The sequence below is a fragment of the Pyrus communis genome, chromosome 5 (genome assembly GCF_041283825.1).
Source record: "Pyrus communis isolate YQ-2024b chromosome 5, ASM4128382v1, whole genome shotgun sequence".
NCBI lineage: Eukaryota > Viridiplantae > Streptophyta > Magnoliopsida > Rosales > Rosaceae > Pyrus > Pyrus communis.
The window spans coordinates 8,264,367-8,289,430 of record NC_142569.1 but is presented as its reverse complement, the minus strand read 5'-3'; the positions used below and the strand labels follow the sequence as shown (position 1 = coordinate 8,289,430).

Here is a 25,064-nt window from a genome sequence, read left to right as displayed (position 1 = left end):
TCAAGAGCCACCTGGTTATATTTGTTAAAAATCAAAAAATGAGGTGATGGAAGTGTTTAAGGACTTTCACAACCTTGTCAAAAATCATTTTTCTTCTCAAATCAAAACCCTAAGGTCTGATAATGGCACAGAATACATGTCCCAAGTCATGACTCAATATTTGAGCAACAATGGCATCATACATCAAACTAGCTGTGTTGGCACACCCCAACAAAATGGTGTTGCCGAGAGAAAAAACCGAGATCTCCTTGAAAAAACTAGGGCATTGATGTTACAAATGAATGTACCAAAACGTTTTTGGTCTCAAAGCGTCATGACAGCAGCTTACCTGATCAACAGATTACCTAGTAGGGTTTTGGGGTTCAAATCCCCAATGGAGATAGTCAAGAACAGAAAGGTGGACTTGTCTCACCTTAAAGTCTTTGGATGCATCTGTTTTGTTCATGTTCAATCATTACATCGAGACAAACTTGATCCTAGGGCAACTAAATGCATTTTCCTTGGCTACTCGTCCACACAAAAAGGGTATAAGTGTTATAATCCACAACTTAAGAGATTAATTGTTTCAAAGGATGTTCAATTTCATGAAACTAACTCTTATTACAGTAAGTCTCTGGATAGTACAAGTCAGGGGGAGATTATCTTGGACATGTTTCCACTGCCAAGGACTGAGATACTCAACAATGCGGGTGATCAAACTCACACAATGGATCTTGTGGCTCCAAATCAACCGGATTCATATGACGACAGCAACATGCCTGTAGAAGATGAAACTCTACGTAGTATTGGTCCTGAAGAACCTTCAGAAGAGTCTCTTCCTACCATACCTCGACGAAATCCAACTCGTGAGAGGCACCCACCAGCAAGACTGCAAGACTTTGTTACGTACAAGCTCAAGCACCCCTTATCCAACTATTGTTCTTATCAAAAGTTGTCACATAATTACACTACCTATTTGAGTAATATATCTGCGCATGAAGAGCCTCAATCATTTCAAGAAGCTAACCAATTCCAAGTGTGGCAGCAAGCAATGCAGGATGAACTGCATGCACTAGATCAACATAAAACCTGGAGCATTGTGCCACTGCCCAGAGGAAAGAAGATAGTAGGCTGCAGGTGGATATACAAGATTAAATTCAACTCGGATGGGTCTATTGAAAGACACAAGGCACGATTAGTGGCCCGTGGCTTCACTCAAACATTTGATGTGGATTACAAGGAAACCTTTGCCCCCGTTGCAAAGATGAACACAGTGCGCGTACTCTTGTCTGTGGCTGTCAACAAAGGATGGCCTATGTATCAAATGGATGTAAAAAACGCCTTCTTACATGGTGAGCTTGAAGAAGACGTCTACATGAGATTACCACCGGGTCACTCTCAAAGTCATAAACAGGATGTTGTGTGTAAACTACACAAATCAATTTATGGTCTTAAATAATCACCGAGAGCCTGGTATGCTAAGCTCAGTTCAGTCCTTATCAGTGTTGGTTTTGGAAGAAGCAATGCGGACTCCTCTTTATTTGTACGCTCAGGCACCGCTGGTACATTGGTTGTTCTTGTGTATGTTGATGACTTGATTATCACCGGAGATAACCCTGAAGAAATCAAAGAACTCAAGCACTCCCTTCAGCAACGCTTTGCAATAAAAGATCTTGGTGTTCTGAGATACTTCCTTGGCATCGAAATGGCTACATCTCACAAAGGCTTCTTCCTTAACCAGCGCAAATATGTTCTGGATCTCCTTAAGGAAGCAAACATGAGTGATGCTAAACCGGTCCCTACACCTCTTGACATTAAACTTAAAGTCAGCTTAGAGGGTCAATCTCTTCCAAACATAAGTTATTATCAGCGGTTGGTTGGTAAGTTGATATACCTGACCATCACAAGGCCCGACATTACCTATGCTGTCAGTATTGTTAGCCAATTTATGCACTCTCCCACGATGGAGCACTTTAACCTAGTCAAAAGGATACTTCGGTATCTAAAAGGTTCTGTGGGACGTGGTATAATCATGAAGAAAAATGCAAGCACTCAGATTACAGGTTATTGTGATGCAGATTGGGCTGGCAATTCCATTGATCGTAAGTCTACAACGGGATTTTGCACGTTTGTGGGAGGCAACCTTGTCTCATGGAAAAGCAAAAAACAAACTGTCGTTGCAAGATCCAGTGCTGAGGCAGAATATCGGGCAATGGCATCTACTGCGTGTGAACTAATCTGGCTCAAAGGTTTACTGTGTGACTTAGGTGTTTTCAATCATCAATCCATGTCCCTTTTCTGTGACAATCAGGCTGCAATGCACATTGCTTCCAACCCAGTTTTTCATGAGAGAACCAAGCACATTGAAGTCGATTGTCACTATGTTCGTACACAAGTTCAATCTCAGGTTATCCAAACGCATTTTGTAAGGAGCTCGGATCAACTTGCGGACCTATTCACAAAATCATTGGCCTCTCATCAGTTTCAGCTTCTTCTTGGCAAGCTTGGATCTATCAACCTTTTGGATCCAGCTTGAGGGGGAGTATTGGATGTGTCATCATTATGTTGGAGGTCATCATTATGTTGAAGGTCATCATTTTGTTGCTTTCGGTTCTCCCATATAGATAATAGATTAAGATTAGTGGGATTGGATGTGTCATCATTATGTTGGAGGTCATCATTATGTTGGATGTCATCATTTTGTTGCTTTCGGTTCTCCCATATATGTTGCATTGTGTAATGGTTTCAGATATGAAATATACATAAAAAACACTCAACAGTATTCAAAGTTTAGTAACTCAATACCAGAATATGTGGGTGACAAGAGTTTTCTAACTCTATCACACCTCTCACTTTCACTCTCAATACAATTGGACAAAAGAAAGGGAGAGATGAAGCAGCAAGCTTCGGTGACAACAAACACTTTGATATATTAAAAAGAGTTTCAACTCGATGGCTGAAAATGGGAATGTTTTGAATGGACATGCACCTATCTATATTATAGAGATTTTACAAGACTAACACATGCAAAATAAATTGAAGGTGTTCAAAAAGTCTTTACATCCTTTTAACTTTAGACTTTTGCACACTTACCCATGTACATTTAGACTTTTACACACACCTTTAGACTTTTACACATACTTTTAGACTTTCGCACACAGCTTTAGACTTTCGCACACATACTCTTAGATTTTGTACACACACACAACTTTCGGCCAGTACAGAAGCATTGACATCTAGCAGCACAAAAACATTGACATTATGTTTTTATTTGAACTTCCAACAACAACTTCAAATAATGCTCACAAATTATTTAACTTTCTAATTATCATCCATAGAAATGAATCAAGTGGCAGTTTTGGACTTTAACCCATCCAGCCTAATGTTAGTGCTACATGCACATGCAACCTGTTTGCTTTGTAAGTTTTAAAAGGCAACATATAGGTCAGTTGGTTAAGACAGTGTGTCTGCTCTGTCGCACGTAAGTTTAAATTCTCTTTCACGTAAAAAACAATAGCTTGGAATATCATCTTATTACCAAAAAAACTAGATCCAAAAGGCAAAAACCCGAAAACCTTTCACTATATACTCTTTTCCCACCCTTCTTTCCCTCACCCTTTTCTCATACCTCAAAGTTAAAACCATGTTCATTCTTCAGTTAGGTCAATCTTCCAACATGTTAAAGATAATCACAATCCTAATTATTCTATCTCCCCGCTATAGTATTCGGAGACTGTACGTGCGAATCCGAGGACGCAGAACACAACCAAGAAGATGCACTCGGGTATAAATTAGGCTCCATTGCCTCCATTCTTGTTGCTGGTTCTGTGGGGGTGAGTCTGCCATTGGCTAGGCAAGAAAATCCCAACTCTGACGCCCGAAAAAGACACATTCTTCCTCATCAAGGCCTTCGCTGCAGGCGTCATTCTAGCAATTGGGTTCGTTCACATACTCCCAGATGCATTTGACAACTTGACTTCACCCTGCATCAAAGAAAATCCATGGGGGAAGTTCCCTTACACCGGTTTTGTTACCATGTTATCTGCCACTAGAACACTGATGGTCGATTCATTGGCAACCGGGTACTATCAGAGATCGAATGTAAAGTCCAACCAGGTGACGATTCATGAACTAGAGAGCGGTGACGATGATCATGCAGGCCATGTACATGGTCACACACATTCCACACAGGGCCATGCTCATGGCTCCGAAGAATTGAGATCATCGGAACTAATCAGGCACCGTGTCTTTTCACAAGTAAGAACTGTATCGAAGAAAAACATCTTATTTAAGGATGACAATCTGAAGTTCTACATTGTTACGTAGATCGTTTTCTGGATTTTAACTTCCATGGTTATATTGTAGGTGTTGGAGCTGGGGATCCTAGTGCATTCAGTTATAATCGGAATATCATTGGCTGCTGCCCCAAGTCCGGAAACAATAAAGCCTCTCATTGTTGCTTTGTCTTTCCATCAATTCTTTGAAGGCATGGGACTTGGTGGCTGCATCTCCATGGTAAATCCTCAAACAATAAAGCCGCTCATGATCTCACTTATAACTATAAATCTCCTGTTGTACTGCCCTACAGGCAAAATTCCAGTCTCGGTCTGCAATGGTCATGGCGACATTTTTCTCCCTCACAACGCCGGCAGGGATTGCAGTAGGTGTCCGAATATCAACAGTTTACAACGTGAACAGTCCGACTGCACTCATTGTTTAAGAACTTTGAATGCTGCTTCAGGGGGGATTTTGATTTACATGGCTCTTGTTGACCTACTAGCAGCAGATTTCATGAACCCTAGAATTAACGCAAGGCAATTTGAAGATTCAGTTAGGAGCATACTCTTCGCTCCTTCTGGGGACTGGTTGTATGTCTCTCTTAGCCAAATGGGCTTGAAATCTGAGCAAAGCTTATAATTTGGCTTCTTCCCCCACCCCAGCGTGAGCGGCGAAGGAATTTTCTTCATTCCCCTTGTTGATTTTTTGAACTGATTTCACGGACATGAAACATGTTTGGAGAGAAATAGTAGGAATTTGTATTAGCATCGGCCAAGATTCGATTCCCTCCAATATAACCCAAAAGGTCGCTCAGTATCAATGGAAAACTCGGCCTTTGCTTTGCAAAATCAACGATAAGTATTTCCTTCATTCTTTGGGAATCAAACGAGAGCACACTACTCTAAACCAAACCACGAAACATCATATTGTACTCGTGTTCATATCAAATCCAAGCCAAACTCTCATCAGGTTTTGATTAAAGAATTCATCAATTCCACCAGAGCTAACTTCGCATTTGCCATTCGAGGATGTATAATTATAAATGATGAATTCCAAAGAGAATTATAACTGAAGCACAGCAAGAATAGCTCCAGACTCACTGAATCTCCGTAGCACAGATCTTGCGGCAACCCCAGTCCGTGTATATCAAACTGTTCGATGCTTAATTGCGCCCACTGCATCATCAATCCAGATGATGATGCAGTGGGCGCAATTAAGCATCCACTTCCTACCAAAGCTCATCTCCGCAGGACTCAAACAAAATGAAACAGTGCCCTATGCTAGGAGGAGGAAGGGAGAGTCCCATGAATTCACACAAAAATTCAAACGTAAAAGAGAAGGGACAAAGAACTTGCCGAAACTTTTTAAGATTATGTACATGTTGCTTTGATTTCAGAGGTTGTCAAAAATCAACAACTTATACATTTCCATATAACAAATGCATAACCAAATTTCAAATATCCTCCGTGTTTACATTGCTTTCCTTGGCATGAGTATTTTGGGAGGGGCCAGAGATCTTAATTCAGGTGCAGAACTAGGAAAAAGAGTGTTCATCTTGTGCATGAGGATATCGGACCTTGACGGAATCTCATTCAGAAGAAACTGTTGAACAATGGGTTTCTTAAACCACTCCATGACAGCATCTCCCGGTGCCCTCAGCACCACTTTGCTAACCTCGAATGGAGATTCCACCGAGTTCAATATCTGTGCAACCACTATCTTCAAAGTCGGTCCTGTGACCAATTTAATGCGTCTTGGGATGACACCATAATATAACATTCGTTTTCTGAACCTATGGAGAGTATGCACAACTGCTATCAGAGCAGCTCCAACTGATAAGTTCCTGACGTCCAGGGACCAAGCAATTTGCTGATCAAATACTATTGCCTTTGGGAAAAGCTTATTCTCGTAGGCAACTTTCCAAACACACCGGGCTCGATTTATCTGCCCCATAAGAACAAGGTAGTTGAGAAGAACATTAACAAAGTACTTAGCAGGTCCCTCTTCCAACTCATAATCAATACCTTGGAAAAATTCCCTCACAAAAGATAACACTGGTTGTTTCCTCTGTTCTGGGCCTGTGAAGAGTCCACACATAAAAGCGTGTGCCTCGTGTCTTGTGGCACCAAGTATTGACATCAAATGCCTCTCATGCTCTTCTTCCTGGCATCTTACGAGATACGCTAGAATGGATGTGTAAAGTATGAGATCGACTTTTGCAGCAGAGTTCACATACGTTTCTAAGAGAGGCTTTGCTGACTCATACAAACCACTCTTCATACATGACTCGAACAACTGTCTGATTATAAAATTATTTGTTCTAATCCCCGATGAGCCCATGAAGCGCAACCACCGCAAGGCTACATCAACAGAACCCTCCTTGATATACACCATCAAAACATCGCTAGCGCTCACATCAACAGAATAACCCATCGTCTTCATCTCAAGCAAAATCTTGGCAGCCACGTCCACAAGCTTCTTATTAGCCAAAAGCATCAAAAGGGATGTGTAAGTACTTAGACCTGGTCTTAAACCTGCATTGGTCATTGAGTTATACAGCTTCATAGCAGAATCTACTTGTCCAGAGGCAGCATGCATTTCCAATAGACATGAATATGTCGAAGGAGTGGGTAGAAATCCAGCCTTCTCCATATCGGTAAAGGTAGACATTGCAATATCAAGTTTCCCTGATTTTGCATGGGACTCAACAATCATTGTGTATAACCCAAAGTTAGGCCTAAAGCCCGCTTTCTTCATCTCATCCCAAAGTCTAAGGGCAGCATCTAATTTCCCAGCCCTTACATATGACTCAATCATAGAAACATACATGGGAGCAGATGGCCTGAAACCATAGCCCTGCATTTCCATGTATAACTTCATCGACGTGTCCAACCGCCCAGCTTTTCCCATTGAATCAACAAGCGATGCAAAGACATTAAAGCTGGGTTTAAAGTTCCTCCCTTTCATTTCTTGGAAGAGCTTAAATGCAGCATCAAGGCGGCCTGACTTTGCCAAGTTTGGTACCATCAACTCATAGGTTGATCCATCTAATGAGCAGCTTGCAGCTTGCATGCTCTCATATATCTCAAATGCCTTATAAGGTAAACCCTTATTCAAAAACAGCAATATAAGCGAATTATACGTCTGAGTATCAACTTCGAAACCTGAATCTTGAATCTTCTTAAAGCAACAAAATGCCACCTCCATTTTATCTGCTTTAGCCAAGAACTGAATGACACGGTTATATGCACCCGATGACAAAACCCCACTACTACCAGAATCCTGCACCATTTCATTAAACAATGATTGGATTCCATCAAAGTCCTTGCTTTGGTTTAGGCCATCAAACAACACCACATAACACTCATCACTCGGCAAATACCATGACTGCCTCTTAGCCCATCGAAACAAACTCAAAGCCCCATCACCATCTTTAATAACCTTCAACGCTTGAGTAATGTGAGTCATGTTTGGTACAAATTGGAGTTTGTCCAATTGGGTCTCCAATTCAGGCCCCCATTTCCACCTCTTTACAACCTCAACAATTTTCGCAATGGCAGAGGCATTCAACATTGGCTTTTTCAACCCGCCTACCATTACATGGTCATCGAGCCCTGGCTCAACCGATCTTATACCTTTCCCAGTGTAAATAACACTCCCTGATTCATCCAAATAGTCAATCTCGTCAATCCACTCATCACTCTTCTTCCCAGAACAGTACTTTCTGATCAAACAAGGGCCTAAAGAAACCGGCTTTTCAACCAAATTCGTACCTGAAAAACCAGAGCTCCCCACAAAATTGGGTTTTGCCGGTACAGATAATCTATGAGAAATCGAATTGAAACCCGTTATAGAGCTCCATAACCTGAAACTTCCTCCATAACTATGGAGTTCATTTGCACACAGATTGGGGTACGGTGAATTGGAACTATGAAGCACAGAGCTGACTGTAGGGTTTTTGGTGAGTCTAGAAATACTTACAGGGCAGAGCTTCCTCCTATAAAACATTGAGTTTTGGGTATGCAGAACTATGATTTGGGGATAAAATTAGGGTTTATGGAGGTTGAATGTGTTACCTGATTGCTGGAAAGATGCCCTCTTTGGAGCGGAGCTTAAACCCTAGCTTTCAATGTGCAGCTGCAGCAGACTGAAGTGTCAATGGGCAGGCAGCGTTGGGGGGTTTACCGTACTGTGCTGCAAATACCCGAAAGAAAGTTCCCATTTTTAATTGCATTTTGTACCCTGTGATTTGTGATAGTTAACAATTTGGTCCCCATCTTTTTAAACTGACAAAATCAACCCTGCAGTTGCAAGATATTACATTAGTGCCTCATCGGTTTTTTTTTTTTTTTCAACAAACAATATATCTACATTAAGAGGAAAAGAGGAGGGGGGGGGGGGGGGGGGGAAGGGTGAGCTTAATCTCGCAATGAGCTAGCAATAATGTGGTTCATATTCACTTTTGGTGAGAATCGAACATAAGATCTCTCACTTACAAATAAAGAAAAATATCACTAAACCGTAATACTAATGACACCTTCTTGGTATTAAATTGTAGCTATTATCCTTTGATCTGGAAATGGGTGAAATGGTTTTACTTACATCAAAGTTGGATTTGTGTGGCGTGGCAGCGTGGGTCATTTTCATCACTTTATATATTTTGGTAATTTGAGTTTTTAGATGATAAAAGTTCTGATTTATTCTCTTTAATGCATATATGATTTCTCATAATGTCAATGAGTTTAATGAGTGTCACGTTACAAAATAGCAGTTTATTTAACAGTTAAATGGACCAGAATTTACAATAGTGTAACACTTTATAACTTTAAGAGTGGTCATTACCAATTTTTAAAAGATTGAGATCAAACTGTTAGTAACTCTATAAAATGAGCAAAACACGTATAAAAACTGTATATATGTAATAAACTAAATTAATTTAAAAGAATAATTCATCTGAAAAATACATTAAAATATGTTTGTAATCCCATTGCCTTAAAAAATTACGGCCATAATTACATATTTTATTTCTTTGCTCACACTCATCATTTTGGAAATAAGTAAATATTGATTTATAAATATCACCACAACAAGACTCCTGTCTTCTGCAATTTGATCACACGTAAGAGTCTACTAATAGGCTTTGTTGCGAAGAACTTCAGCCTAAAAACGAATACGCTCTTAATAACTTGAGCTACAGGTTAACTATCGATTAGTTACGCTCTTAGATTTGGTACGAGGACGGAAGGAAAGCAGGCTAAAAAGAACATGGAGAGGAGTTTGCTTCTAAAATCTCAGGAGTCTGATGAGGCTGCCTTTTGGTTCATGTTCTCGATCTACGAGTTCCCTTTTCCATGTTTAAGGAATAAGACATTGCCTTGATTAGTTTCTTAATTTGTCAGGAGAGGATTAGAGCACCAATCACCCCTCAATATTATATAGAGATCAAAGAGGTTTAGTATATTAGTCCTTGGTGGGGAATGGGGACTGGGGACAAGGTGTTGAGAATAACCCATTGAAGCAATTTGTGTTAAAGGCATTTTATGTTTCAGAATCAAACCTGCAAAATGTACTTTTAACCAAATATGTACAAACTATTTGAACAAAGCAAATCCGAGCTGGTATGCAAACAGAACAAAATTGATTGTAACAAGCATACTTTTGATGCAAAGTGATACTGGGGCTGGGGATTGAACACAAGATCTCGAATGCAGAGTAAACGCTTTTAATCGCTTAAGCTACAAAACCTTGTACTGTATAACAAACATTCTTAAACATTAAACAACCAGTTATTCATTTGAATAATGCATATCCACCTTGTACCTTGTACCTTAGTATGGTTTTCCCCACTTAGAGAGAGAGAGAGAGAGAGAGAGAGAGAGAGAGAGAGAGAGGGAAAGCTTTGAGTAGAAAGGAAGCAACAGAAAAGGGCAGAAAAAACCACACTTTGATTTTTTTCCAAGATCAAGCAAGCATATATTCCAGTTTTGCTGCATGCAACCAATAATGTTAGCGAGGAGGCAAAAGAGAGATGTTGTACATACAAAATAGTTCACATTCCTATAAAATACACCTTCTCTTAGAAGCCTTCTTTGTATCCCTTCAATGACACATATCTAAGCAAAGTGACTGAAAGTTGGACTGCTAAAGAATCAATCTTCATAGCCACTTGGCTCCCGTTGCCCCTTCTTTTGGACAATTCTAGGGAGCTCCAAGCCTGCTTCATCTGCCCGTTCTTTATATATGTAAAACCTCCTTCTCTGCATCCCTTCCTGCTTCCCGTCTTCGAGTTTTCTGGGAGTTGGAGCAAAAGGAGAAGACACGAAGAAGAAGCAGCAGATTCGACTGGAGTTTCGGGTTCCGTTGCAAGTCATGGAAACGACTAGAAATCACACAAAATTTTTAATTCTTTTTCTCTATCTTACTGTGGCAACTATTTCCTTCACTCAATGTGGTAAGTCCCTCTTCCTTCAATGATTTATATACTAAACCTTGCTTTCAGAGAAGCGTGGATGTATCATATACCTCTTGCCATATCTCTCGTCACGTGACCGGATCGCGTAATGACAGATATAGCAAGAGGCGATGAATTTTAAGTTCGTTGACAATTCTATATGTTTTGGCAGAGGCAATCAGATCAATAAGATTTTTAAAAGGCACTCTTCCAAGTCCATCAAAGCACAGCAACTTGTTTCTTAGTGCTGCAAACAAATTGGACTTGATCAACCGCATTGACTTTCCATTGGAGGGATCAAAGGACATCCAACCCTACGGTGTGGATTCACCATTCACATTGCCACCTTATGATTCATTACCTCCAATATCCTTGCCAGAAAATGCACCTCCATACTATACAACTCCGCCCAATACCCCAGAAACTCCCCCTACAACCGTCCCACCGCCTATTGTGTTATCACCACCAAGCATCCTTCCGATCCAAATCCCACCTCCAAGCCCAACAAGCATTCTCCCAGGCCCACCAGAATCCATCTCCACTCCTAATCTGCCCGGTACTGTCCCGAGCCCGACTGACTTTATACCTAGTCCCACTATCTACATCCCAAGCCCACCTTACTTCGAGCCCAGCCCGCCCGGTCTTGTTCCAAACCCGCCTTCTTCTGTCCCGTCGCCTTTTGGGTTTCAACCAAGCCCGCCAGTTTTCCTACCCCCCATTGTGTTCCCTCCGCCCACTACGCCGCCGAGTCCAAGACGAGGCCCGACAGCGCCTTTGTGGTGCGTGGCTAAGCCGTCTGTGCCCGACCCCATCATTCAAGAAGCTATGAATTATGCTTGTGGGTCGGGAGCGGATTGCGCTTCCATCCAGCCTAATGGGCCGTGTTTCAATCCAGATTTATTGTTGGCCCATGCCTCCTACGCCTTCAATAGTTACTGGCAAAGGACTAAGGTTGCTGGTGGCTCTTGTTCTTTTGGAGGAACTGCTATACTAGTTACGGTTGATCCAAGTAAGGGAGTACATATTTCAGTAACTTCACTAACACTAACTTCTTGTTTCGAAAACTGATTCGTTGTTTTGATGATGTCTTCACAGGCTATGATGGATGCCGGTTTGAGTATTATTGAGATCAAAATAGACTCGATCACAATCATAATGCAAACTTCTTTTCTTTCATTCTCTTTTCTTTTCTTTTCAATTGATTGATACGAAAGGTACAAAATTTCGATACATGTAACCTTAATCGGAACAGGAATTTTGTAATTAAAATGTAGATTACTTGTCGTTCAATCATGAATATAGATTTCAATAAAGTTTTTATGTTATAGATTGTAGTGTTTTGTCTTTTATGCAAACTTTGTTAGGTTCAAAGGCAATGACTCGACAGAACAATATCATGATAAATTTGCTTTTGCTAAATTGCCCTTCACTTAAATTAAAGGCTCACCTTTATGCAATTAATTTGTCAACCATTAAAGTTGGAATAATAAAATAAATAAACTTTACGCAACGAAATAGTAATAAAAAAGAAAAGGTTCAACGAATAATATTTGACAAGGTGAAACCGAAACATGTAAAATAAGATAAAGTCGATTTAATAGAACATTTAGGAATTGTACCTCATGAGTTATTAATGCATGATTTAAAACTTTTTTAAGACGAAAACAGTTTTATCAATGACGAATTTATTCGAGCAATTAGCAAGCTTATTGATATTTGAGTATAACTTGTCGATTCCTATTTTCATTTTCCGATTAGACATTTCATCAAATACGGTGATCATTATCTTGCTTGTCTAGTGAGTATCAATACGGGTAGGTGTCATGCACCCGTCCGCACTCAACCAATAAATTTGGACGTTTCCCTCCATATTTACCCACCTCATCACTCACTAGTCGCAAAAAACCCTGAACCCGCCGCCTTCCTCCCCCTCCATCGTAACCACCGCAATGTCCGCCTCAATCTTCGAAGACGGCTTCTCCTCCGACCGCCTCTTCAACCAGGGCTACTCGTATACCTACGATGACGTCATCTTCCTCCCTCACTATATCGACTTCCCCACCGACTCCGTCCATCTAGCCTCCAAACTCAGCCGCCGGGTCCCTCTCTCGATCCCCTGCGTATCGTCCCCGATGGACACCGTCACAGAGTCCCACATGGCCGTCTCCATGGCCGCACTCGGCGGCATCGGCATCATCCACTCCAACTCGACGTCGTCCGAGCAAGCGCACATGGTCCGGTCCGTCAAGTCCCGCCGGGTCCCGCTTCTTTCCAATCCCGTATTCAAATCCCCAAGCGATCGAATCCAATCCGACGACGTTTTCGACGCTTCCAATCCCTACGTCCTGGTTACCGAGAGTGGCAGCCCCAGTTCGAAGCTTTTGGGGTACGTGGCTGGTAAGGATTGGGTGAAGTTGGGGGACAAGGAGGTGAAGATATACGATTACATGGTGAACTGTACGGACTTCACGGTGCCGTGGAGTTACGATTTGGGGGCGATTGGGGAGTACATGGAGCAGAAAAAGCGAGATGTGGTGGCGACTGTGAGGGACAATGAGGTTGTGGATGTGGTGGCGAAGGAGGAGGTGGAGAGGATTAAAGGGTACCCCAAATTGGGGGTTGGGACGGTGGGGCCAGACGGGACATGGCGTGTCGGGGCGGCGATCGGGACTAGGGAGTCGGATAAGGAGAGATTGGAGGAGTTGGTGAAGGCAGGGATTGATGTGGTGGTGTTGGATAGCTCTCAGGGGAACTCCATTTATCAGATTGAGATGATAAAGTATGTGAAGAAAATGTACTCGAATTTGGATGTAGTTGGTGGGAATGTGGTGACGGTGAGTCAGGCGCAGAATTTGATTCAGGCTGGTGTTGATGGGTTGAGGGTTGGAATGGGATCTGGCTCAATTTGTACCACTCAAGAGGTCTGCGCCGTCGGCCGCGGACAGGTATAAAGATGCCTTCTTTTTGTTTACTTGTTTGTTTTTGTGATAGATGCTTTAGGTTGTGTTATCATTGGTGGTGTCTAAATTAAGGCTTGTTAGAATGTGGAGAGTGTTGAAAGTTATGATATTTGTAGTGACTGGTTAAATTGCTTAAACTCTTAGTGGGTGATAAATGTTTGAGTAAGGATTTGTTTAATCATTGACAGTGTGCCTACTTAACAATCATTGTTTTGATGGGTGCTTTAATCTCTGTTATTGGATACTTGGAAACATAGAACTTAGAAACAAGGGTTTTGAGTTTACCTTCTGGTCTCAACAACCATGTAGTTGATTAACACGGTGTAATTCATATTAAGACTTTGAAAGAGTCTTAGAAGAAAAGATATGGAGTAATTGGAGCTAACGGAAGACTTGGTGCAAAACTGAGCGCAGTGGCGTTCTATGATTCATACACCTGACCCCACTTAGTGGGATAAGGCTTGGTTGTTGTTGTTTGACAATTTGTTATTTGCAAGGGTTGCTTATAGCTATACCATTTTACAAAGTTGTTTTGATTTTGGTGATATGTATCAGGCAACTGCTGTTTACAAGGTTGCATCTATCGCTTCACAAAGTGGTGTGCCTGTGATTGCTGATGGTGGAATTTCCAATTCTGGACACATTGTGAAGGCCTTGGTCCTAGGGGCTTCTACTGTCATGATGGGAAGCTTCTTAGCTGGGAGCACTGAGGCTCCCGGGGCTTTTGTGTATCAGGTATGTCTGGGATTTACTCAGGTTTTTATTGCTAGAACAGAGATACTGCTCATACCATCAGATATAAAATTTACTTTCACACTTCTTCTCTCTTGTTTGAATGTTTACTTCAAAATTTCTTTTCTAGTTCTTTTATGACTTTTTGAGTGGTTTAAGGAGTTTATTAGGTAGATTTACGAATACTGAATTACAGCTCTGGTTGGTAAAGAAACATACCTAGAAGATGTGCCTGAATTATTTCTCATCCTTTTTGGACTGCATCAATATTGTTCGACACATCAGTTATATTTCATTGATGTGTTATGGTTTGCTATCAATCTTTAATTCTTTTACATCATTAAGAATGCCATTTGTTTGTTTGTATGGACTCTCTCCCTGATGACCAGAACTTAATAAGTTTGAAGCCTACATAGAGTCAGGGGATTTGGACTCCTTTGGGTTGGCCCAAGTGGTGAGAGTAAGTGACAAAATCAGTTAGGATTAGGCTTGGTAAGGGTCCAGTTCCCTTAAACTGTGATTGGATTTTTCATGGTTGCATGTCCAAGCTAAACTTATGGGGTCCTGTATTGGACATAGTATTTCATTTCTGTGTGTTTCATTTTTAAAGGTTATTATCTTGTTAAGCAATTGATTAAATTGTCTTAATTTTGAACTAAAAGCAGAAGTTATATATATATATATATGTGTGTGTGTGTGTATGTATATTGTGCATAATTGCACTGGATTTTCAGCATACTCGTCTTTTACAAGCAACATACTGTCTGTTATTTCTGTGTCATTGTTGAGTAGCTTTCAGCATGCTTAACCTGTACTAAGGAAACATGTGATATAGTGATTTCATGTTTTCTATTAGAATGGTTTCCGAGTAAAAAAATATCGAGGCATGGGATCTCTTGAAGCAATGACAAAAGGGAGTGATCAGAGGTACTTGGGGGATACAGCTAAACTGAAAATTGCACAGGGGGTGGTTGGGGCAGTTGCTGACAAAGGTTCTGTTTTGAAATTCATACCATACACAATGCAAGCTGTAAAACAAGGCTTCCAAGATCTTGGTGCTTCCTCACTGGAGTCTGCTCATGACCTCTTAAAATCAAGCATTTTAAGGCTAGAGGTAAGTAGACCATTTTGCATATGTTGTTGTGTTATTCATGTCATCATTAATAAGGATATCATTTTAGTTCTGTGCCTTAAATTAGAATTGATGTTGCAGCCAATGCTTATTCGATAACTTACTCTTTTGTAGTCCGTTCCATTATCTGTTGTATTCTGGTTCGTCACTCTAAAGTTAAAGTTTAAACTACCAAAAAAAAGTGGGGAAGAAATCCCTTAATCTAGAGTACTGGTATTGGGTGTACACTTCTTTACTTACAGAGAAGAAGCCTGTTACCTCTCAGGCTCTTCCCTCTCCCCACTTCTCAGATAGTTTTCCAGCCCCATCTATTACCTAAAGGAAAAGCCCACTCCATGATTACCTTGTAATTGCTTATGGGACCTGAGATGTTACAACGGTCGTATGAAGAACTAATATGGTTTCTCAATCAGTTGACAATGTATTTACTATATATGCAGGTAAGAACAGGAGCAGCACAAGTAGAAGGTGGAGTTCATGGTCTGGTTTCGTACGAGAAGAAATCGTTTTGATGGTTATATCTTTTCAGCTTTTCTCATTCCTGCTGGTGACTGCTGTCTCGGGGAATTGGGTACTCTACCAGCTTTTCCATTCTGCAACCAATATCGCCAATTTAGGATGAGTAAAAAGGATCGAGCCTGTCAAACTACCGGGTTTTGCAAGACTCTTGCTCAGCAGTGAGAGTTTTGGTCTCAAACGGTTCTCTGGGTTTTCGTTGGTTGCCAAGTGAGTTTCCATATCTGCCTGCGTTTGTTTGACTCTGCACTGTTAGAATTTGTCCGAGTTATGTTTTTTGCTAATTTAATGGTCATCGAAACTAAACAACTTTTCATTGATGCGGTTTCAACTGTTTACCACTTGGTTTTTTCTTAAATAAAGATTCGTACCTTTACGTGGCCAAAAAGAAAAGGGAGACGAGCAAAGAGAGTCGCTGAATATTTGATGTTACAAAAAATGACCGTTTTCTCTTTAGTACCTTTGATTTATTAAATACATTGAAGACTATTAAAAAAAAAAATTCTTAAAATGACTTGGATTAAGTTTATTTAATAAAAAATTATGTGATAACTTTATTTAATAAAATGACTTAAATTTTAATAGAAAAAACTCTTAAATTTTAATAAAAATGACAAAAACAAAACTTCAATTTTAATGAAAAAAGCATAATTTTAATATTAAAAAAAATTTGACACTCAACCCCGCGCGTTTCTCACACAAACTGTTTATGAAACTTAATGTTACTGAACTGTTTATGAAACTTAATTGTATTACATTGTTTATAAAACTTAACAGTATAACATTGTTTATGAAACTTATTACACTGTTTATGAAAATTAATGGTACCATAAACTAACACAATAGGTAAAGTCTTACAATGGACAACCTCACAATAAGCTAACAATATGTAGTTCGAATTCTCTTTGACGAGAATCGAATTTAACACCTCTCATTTACAAATAAAAAAAAAATACTACTAAACCATGATGCTAAGTAGCTAGCTACAATGACACATAAGAATTGTATTTGGCAACTCAATAGATTAGAACGCGCATTTGTACTCACCGCTAGGAAAACACCTCCTCGCCAAAAGTAGAAAATTCGTCATGGAAAAAATTTACCGACGCCAATATTCCCTCCCTAGTTGTCGCTATAGGGCCTTTGGGACCGATTCAACGTATGACCGGGCCCTATTTTCTGGTGTAGTACGCTGCACATTTTCTATTCACTTCCTGATGGGTCATTGACAAAGTTATTAATTACGTTGGACATTTGAGGTTTATTTTTATTTTTTTCAAAGAGACATTCGAGAGTGAAACCTTAGAGCATCTTTAAAAGAGATGTTAAATTATTCAAATCAGTAATAGCGGTAACAAAAAGTAGTATTAATGTTTTTCAACCGAGAAGCCAAATCTGATGTGGCATGACATGGATTGACATATCGGTTAATTATTAAATACTTTTTATTATTTTTTTTATTGGTTTAAAGCATTATTCTTTTGTTTATTTTCATTCCCAATGCAAAGAAATTACATATAAATTATTATTTTATGTTTAAAATTTGACATATCGGTTAGAGAGCAAAAGTTGAAAAAATGCCAAAGTGCCATGTAAGCCTTTAAATTTAAATTTTAGGTTTAAAATTTGACATCTCCTTTGGAAATGGTCTCATAATACATTTCTTTTTGGACTTGTCCCATAACCAGAACACGTTATTTGACATTTTTATTATTTCATCACGAGTAACAATATTTATTAACATCTTTTACATAAGTGACATAATATACAAACAAAAAAACTACAACGCTCAAATAATGTAACTTGAAAAAATAAAAAGTTTTTCAAACCAATAGAAAGAAACATTGCATCGAAGGACAAAGATGACACCAGATAATGAGTAAATCTTCTCAACTATCCAATCACAACATAATTGTCGAGACGAATCTTAACGCAAAGCTCACATAGAGAATCGTGCATGACCGATAAAATATATAATCCTAATTTAGTCAGCAAAATAACACAAAGGATGTTCTTGTAATTTGAGTTTAAGTTCAAAAAAAAAAAAAAATGTTAGAAAGATCATATTTTTTAGATCACATGATGTAGCAATTAATAATTAATTTTTTTTTTTAAATTTAAAAAACAACTTTAATCATTAACTGTCACGTTATATAATTTACAAAATATGATTAAAAAAAAAAAAAAAATCCCTTGACATCTTCCAATATAAAAAAGAGCGATAAGGGACGACCCTCAAACCAAAGCCATGAGTCGGGGGCTATGGTGTAGGACTATCTCATTTCTCTCTAGCTAGGGTTTCCTTTCACTCTACTGTCACTAATATTCTTACTAACAATATTTGTAACAAAATAATGTGTGTAATGTGTAATACTAAACAGTTTAAACTCTATTGTTTGTTGTTAAAAAAAAAAAAAAAAAAAATAAATAAACCAACTCTACGAGTCCGGATTTGGTGTGCTTATGTATAAAATAAGTACCGATTTAGCAGCCACCTATTTTAGCATCTACGTCAACTAATTATTTTCTTTTGGCAAAAATTCTCTTTAAGTTACTGTCGTGAGATTATATTGCAAGATGAGACGGAATAGAAATAAGCTAGAAGAAGCGGGTACGTACCATTCTACACGTATAATACCAACATTCGTATACGAGCTTGATATAATTGCATTACTTGCGTACACAAAAACTAATCATCTTCTTAAACTAGCTAGGGTTTTCATGCATAACTGGAAGCTGGTTCATAGTCCAGCCTAGTACCTTAGTTATTATTATTTTCTTATTATTTACATAGGATTTGGATCCAGATTCTTTTTGTGAGGATTCGATTCTCACATCTTATTCATTCATCGTACATCGTAGACGTTAGAAATCATTTTGAATTTGTTAATTAAACACAAACAGTATTTTACAAAAACTGGTTGTACGATGTACGATAAACAGATAAAAATCCTTACAAAGAAGATCATGAGAGGATCCTCATCAGTTTATAGCTTTTGATATACGTCAATGTATTATTAATTATCTCAAACTTATGTCCAAGTCATTCGGTTTTAAATTTGACTGTGGATGCGATCCAAATCACGTACGTATACGATCTCCATTGTATGAAAGATTGAACTAGTCCATTAATTTGACTTAGCACGCGGTCGTCAGTCCGATGCCAAATAAGTACTAATAAAAAAAAAAAAAGAGGCTAAAACGCGTTTAGATATGTGGTGTCGCCTAGATCGCACATTATATAAAGGGCTAGCTTTAGCTGATAGCTAGCTACGGGAATAAAGGAGCCAAACTTTTGTATCTCCAGCGAGTAATTAAAATGGTTCACGATCACAAGGCCTGCGGTGTTTACATGATTCCCTTCTTTCTATTGCTATTGTTCTCATCAAAATTAGTCTTTGCCAATGTTTCTGAACATCCAGTACACAGTTACTCTCTCTCTCTCTCTCTTTCTCTCTCTCTCATATTAAATTCTTGTTTAGGGTTGATAACTATTTCGTCTGCCATTTTTTTAAATGAAAATTAAAAGCTATATATATATATATATATTTTTTTTTTTTAAAGCTGTTTTGATTTCTATTTTTTGATTTTAGTTTCTAGTTCTCAAACAAATGAAAAATAAAATTAAAAAAAAAAAACACTAAAAACCAGAAAATTGGAAAGGTTACCAGCCTTTAACATCTATATATGCATGTTAACTAATGATGAAAGTTTCTTCTTATCATTGCATATGATGCAGGGAAGATGATGATTAGCGGGTCGCATCTGCAAATGGAGATCATTCTGGCAAAGAAAATGCAGTCAATAGACGTACCTATAGGTTCTAAGCCACCTGGAATAGGAAGGGAAGCCCCATGAGCCGCCCCGATTGCAAATAATTTTTTTTTTAATTATATATTGAATAAAATATTATTCAAAGTTAAATTACGGAAAATTCTTCCATTTTACATAGCATTAAATGATAATAGTATTGAATGATCTAGAGTGGTCTTGTAGAGAAATTTTTCAGTGTATCGGGAAACACGGTCTGATACATCAAATGTCATAATATAACTAATTAAAAGTTTTTTTGCAACTTTTTATCAAATTGTATTATTACACTTTATGTACCGAACTTTGATCCAAATAGACTGAAAAATCTCTTCGTGCATCCATACCATCTGTAGCATAGAAATGGAACCCTTACATATTACATCATAACAATTATACCAGTTATTTCGTCCTCATAAACTTGATATACCCAAACTACTTTTGTATTCAGTACATGCGCGTTAGGGTTGTTCTCATGTTTATGCCCTGTACTTTGTATTCAAGCAATTGCTTCATCTTTTCGTTAAGTACTTCATATGTTTTCAACTTTTTATGCTTCAAATATTTTTAACACTTCCTAGACAGCAGCAACTAATTACTAAAAAGTTTCTTTTTTTTTTTTTTTTTGATTCCAAAATAACTGAGTTTTAATTAGTATATCTAACCAGCACCATTGACGTAAAAGTTATGGTAAGCGGTTTGATTATATCTTAACTACTAGAAGAGGAGTATGAGAGTGAGTGGCGACGTTAATAACTAAATTAATCATGACTTTAATTCATTTAACTATTAAACTAACTTGACATAATTAGTATTTAACACTTTGGTTGAATAATTAGTACTCAAGTGACCTAATATGCGTTTCAGGAAAAAGTGAGAATGATGTCGAGTTTTAGATAAACTTGGAAGAAATAAGCTAAAAGAAAGTTGCGCGCTCTTTGCTATTGTTCATTTATCACTTAAGTGGGTTATATATAAAGGGGAGTGCTAGCATCAATTGCACTAACATTTATAGGAAACAGAGACCGACCTATGTCCCTCATTTTCAACCAGGCTTATGATTGGGTTCCTCCCTTCAAGCTCTACACAATTGTGACAATAAACTATCAGGTAAGTCCTAGTTTTTGGATATGGCTTCAACTACAAACTGAACTAGTTGACATCTTTCTAAATCGTAATTGAATCTTGGATTCCATACCAGAGGAATGGATGATATTAGGGCTGGGCATTTAAAAAAAAAAAAGGTTGAACCACCTGAACCGCATCGATGGTTTGGTTTGGTTTGGTTTTATTTATTTATTTATATTTTATTTTTTTAATTTTTGGTGGTCAAACCGAACTGTATCAACTTTAATCGGTTTGTCAATCGGCTCCCAAAATTCTTAGGATGTGGTTAACCGAACCCGCATATATTTAATTTTAATTTTTAATCATAATTAATACGTGTAGAAATATAACTGGTTAGTTATTTACAAGTTACCGTGTTTCCATGACATGGAAACAATTGGGAACCAATTAGTTTAAGAGTCCCTTTCTAGAAGAACATGGGCACCATTTGGAGAACGCATCAGCTGATGCTTTGGTGCTATCATTGGGCTGCTTCATTTGTACTTTACTTTGAGCAATCACTCATATTGTTGCTATGTTTTGTAGCTTTTGGAAGAGAAATTTATTATGTATTTTCATTTTCACATAAATTGAGAACCAATCCAAACCAACCCGCCACATTCGGTTAACCAACCCGCGCCCACCCCTAGTTGATATCTGTAAGATTAGTTTAATACATAATTGATTCACTAAAACCAAATAGCCACTAACCTGAAGAAACCATGTTGGCTAGAACATGAGATAGGCTTCTTCTGCAACTCCTCAATCTCATAATGCAATGGCTCAATACTATGGGGTGTGAGGCTCTTTTATTGCGTATCAATTGAGAGTGCAGGGACCCTATATTTATACCTTATGCAGTGGTGTTCAACTAGGAGACTTCCCATAATGTTAGTCCTAATTGAACTCAACCTTATCATGCAATCCCAAGTATCCATATCAGCTAATATAACATTAGTATAGTTTATCAGGATTGTTTAGCTACATTCCTTATCGTACACACCTTTTGGTAGCTTACAAAAAAAAGTCATACTGGAACTGTATAACCTCAAACCTTAGATTCACGTATTAACAAGTGTGCAGCTCTCATGAGACTTACAATATTTTCCCAACTCATCCTTCTAGACTTGTCTAACAATCAATTTCGTAGAAATCTTCCCTCACATTGGAAATTTTCAAGTCTAAAATATATTGGGCCCACTCTCGCTTTGGTAGTCCACCAATGTCACTTACCTTCATCTTGGAAGCAATCTATTTTCCGGGCCAATTCCTTCCAATATTGGCCTGATGATGCCTAATTTGAGCGTTTTAACTCTTTATGATAATAATTTGAATGTCACTATTCCTCCCTATGTTTGCAACATGCAACAATTGGTAGTCTTGTCTTTAAGGAGCAATCAATTTTTTGGGGAATTGCCTCGTACGTACATGGAGTGTGGGGAGCAAACTGGGGTTTCTAGATGTTGGTCTAAACAATCTCTCTGGTAATGTTCCCACTTCATTAGGGGTATTAAGTTCATTGCAAATATTAAAGCTCAACAACAATGATTTTGGCAGTGAAATTCTTAATTCCTTGCAAAATTATTCTAGTTTGATGAGTATTGATCTTGGAAACAAGAAGTTATCCGTAACATACCTTTATAGATAGGAGGATCAAATGGGATTTGGATCCTCTCCTGAGCCCAAGGAGATGATCCTCTTGATCAAGCAGTGTGGGTCGTTGGATTTTTATCCAACAACTACAAATATGGGGGTTCCTTTAAAGTTTTATTCAACGGTCCACACTGCTTGGTCAGGAGAGGATCCTCTCCTTAGGCTCAGGAGAGGATCCAAATCCGATCAAATGTATCCATGTTGTCTAGACATCTTGAATTATTTCTCATCCTTTTTGGACTCCATCAATAATGTTCGACAGATCAGTTGTACTTCATTGATGTGTTATGATTTGCCATCAATCTTTAATGCCTTTACATCATTGGGAATGCCATTCGTATTTGCATGGACTCTCTCCTTGATGACCTGAACTTAATAAGTTTGAAGCCTACATACAGTGTTTGGACTCCTTCGGGTAAGCACAAGTGGGGAGAGTAAGTGGCAAAATGGGTTAGGATTAGGCTAGGTAAGGGTCCGGTACTGTGTCCAAGCTAAACTTATTTACTGTATTGGACATAGTATTTCATTTCTGTGTGTTTCCCTTTTTAATAGTTATTATCTTATCAAGCAATTGATTAAATTTTCTTAATTTTGAACTAAAAGCAAAAGTTGTATATATATGTATGTATATATATTATGCATAATTGCACCGGACTTTCAGAATATGTCTTTTACAAGCAACATGTGGTTTGTTATTTCTTTGTCATTGTTGATTAGTTTTCAGCATGCTTAACCTGTATTAATGAAACGGTGTGATGTAAGTGAATTCATGTTTTCTATTAGAATGGTTGCCTAGTTAAAAAATATCGAGGCATGGGGTATATTGAAGCAATGACAAAAGGGAGTGAACTTGGGGGAGATAGCTAAGTTGAAAATTGCAAGGGGGGTGGTTGGGGCAGTTGCAGACAATGAGACAATGGTTCTGTTTTGAAGTCCATACCATACACAATGCAAGCTGTAAAACAAGGTTTCCAAGATCTTGGTGCTTCTTCACTGCAGTATGCTCATGACTTTTTAAAATCAAGCATTTTAAGGCTTGAGGTAAGTAGACCATTTTGCATACGTTGTTGTGTTATTCATGCCATCATTATTAAGGATGTCATTTTAGTTCTATACTTTAAATAAGAATTGATGTTGTAGCCAATGCTTCTTTCGATAACTTACTCTTTCGTAGTCCGTTCCATTGTGTATTGTATCTGGTTCGTCACTCTCAAGTTAAACTACCGAAATAAGTAGGGAAGAAATCTGTTAATCTAGAGTATTTGTATTGGTTGTCAGTGTGTCACACATATACAGACACTTATTTACTTATAGAGAAGAATCCTGTAACCTCTGAGGTTCTTCCCTCTCCCCATTCTTAGATAGTTTTCCAGCCTCATCTATTACCTCAAGGAAAAGCCCATTCCATCCTGAGATGTTATGATGGTTGTATCAAGAACTAATATGGTTTCGCAATCAGTTGACAATGTAATTAACTATAGATGCAGGTAAGAACAGGAGCAGCACAAGTAGAAGGTGGAGTTCATGGTCTGGTTTCATACGAGAAGAAATCGTTTTGATAGTTTTATCTTTTTCAGCTTTTCTCATTCCTGCTGGTGACTGCTGTCTCGGGGAATTGGAATTCTTCCGTGTTCCATTCTGCAACCGATATCGCCAATTTAGCATGAGTAACAAGGATCGAACCTGCCAAACTGCTACCGGGTTTTGCAAGAGTCTTGCTGAGCAGCGAAAGATTTGGTCTTAAACGGTTCTCTAGCTTTTTGTTGGTTGTCATCAGAGCTTCCATATCTGCCCGCATTTGTTTGATTCTGCACTTTACGTGGGACATATGACTAGTTAGAATTTGTCCGAGTTACGTTTGTTTACCACAACGTTCTTTTTTTTTTTTCTTTTTTCCTTCTCTTATTTCAATATATAGATTTTCACCTTTACACGACCAAAAAAGAAAAGGGAGAGAGAAGAGAAGACAGCCGCTGAATATTTGATGTTACAACAAGAGATTTTCGCACTGCTGTTTTCTCTTTATTAACTTTTGATTTATTAAATATATGTAGACTATAAAAAGGAGGAGGAGTATGTGGAAGTGAAAAAATGAATGCGGAAATCACCTCTTAATAACTAACCTAGCACATTTGCAAGTGTATTCTCTATAAGTGAGAGTATGCGACTCAGAATTAGCACATGATATTGATCTTTGAACTTTCTAAGTAGAGAGAAATTTTTTTCAATTGTCTAATATTTAAATAGGTACTCTATGTATCATTATATAAGTTGAGTGATACAGAAAATATATCATTTTTTCTATCTGTATTATCACATATAGAGTACCACATGAATAGCTGTTACTTGAAAAAATCTCTCCTGAGTAGTACATTTCCCCACATCTTCACAAATGGGACGGGATCCTCTCTAAATCCTTTATGTGCGGAAAATTGGGATCGATTGG

General features: G+C 38.4%; 3 protein-coding genes, 1 long non-coding RNA gene and 1 pseudogene across 5 annotated transcripts; 4 read left to right on the top strand and 1 right to left on the bottom strand.

Moving 5' to 3' along the window:
• Positions 1–3,502: 3,502 nt before the first annotated feature.
• Positions 3,503–5,003, top strand: LOC137724678 (zinc transporter 1-like; annotated as a pseudogene). The gene is made up of 3 exons (XR_015962477.1): positions 3,503–4,236; positions 4,345–4,494; positions 4,568–5,003. The product of XR_015962477.1 is annotated as a zinc transporter 1-like (transcript).
• A 605-nt stretch (positions 5,004–5,608) lies between these two features.
• Positions 5,609–8,463, bottom strand: LOC137726314 (pentatricopeptide repeat-containing protein At1g79490, mitochondrial-like). Its single transcript, XM_068465226.2, has one exon. It carries the CDS (start codon positions 8,263–8,265, stop codon positions 5,728–5,730), a length of 2,538 nt encoding a protein of 845 aa, XP_068321327.2. The 5' UTR covers positions 8,266–8,463; the 3' UTR covers positions 5,609–5,727.
• Positions 8,464–10,080: 1,617 nt separating this feature from the next.
• Positions 10,081–12,038, top strand: LOC137724677 (uncharacterized). Its single transcript, XM_068463412.2, has 3 exons — positions 10,081–10,708; positions 10,881–11,717; positions 11,804–12,038. Exons 1-3 carry the CDS (start codon positions 10,627–10,629, stop codon positions 11,833–11,835), a joined length of 951 nt encoding a protein of 316 aa, XP_068319513.2. The 5' UTR covers positions 10,081–10,626; the 3' UTR covers positions 11,836–12,038.
• A 431-nt stretch (positions 12,039–12,469) lies between these two features.
• Positions 12,470–16,366, top strand: LOC137725447 (inosine-5'-monophosphate dehydrogenase 2). The gene is made up of 4 exons (XM_068464134.2): positions 12,470–13,653; positions 14,224–14,403; positions 15,257–15,514; positions 15,973–16,366. Exons 1-4 carry the CDS (start codon positions 12,658–12,660, stop codon positions 16,042–16,044), a joined length of 1,506 nt encoding a protein of 501 aa, XP_068320235.2. The 5' UTR covers positions 12,470–12,657; the 3' UTR covers positions 16,045–16,366.
• Positions 16,367–18,912: 2,546 nt separating this feature from the next.
• LOC148696680 (uncharacterized) lies at positions 18,913–20,135 on the top strand. The gene is made up of 2 exons (XR_015962476.1): positions 18,913–19,476; positions 19,788–20,135. It is a non-coding gene; the product is annotated as an uncharacterized LOC148696680 (long non-coding RNA).
• Positions 20,136–25,064: the final 4,929 nt, after the last annotated feature.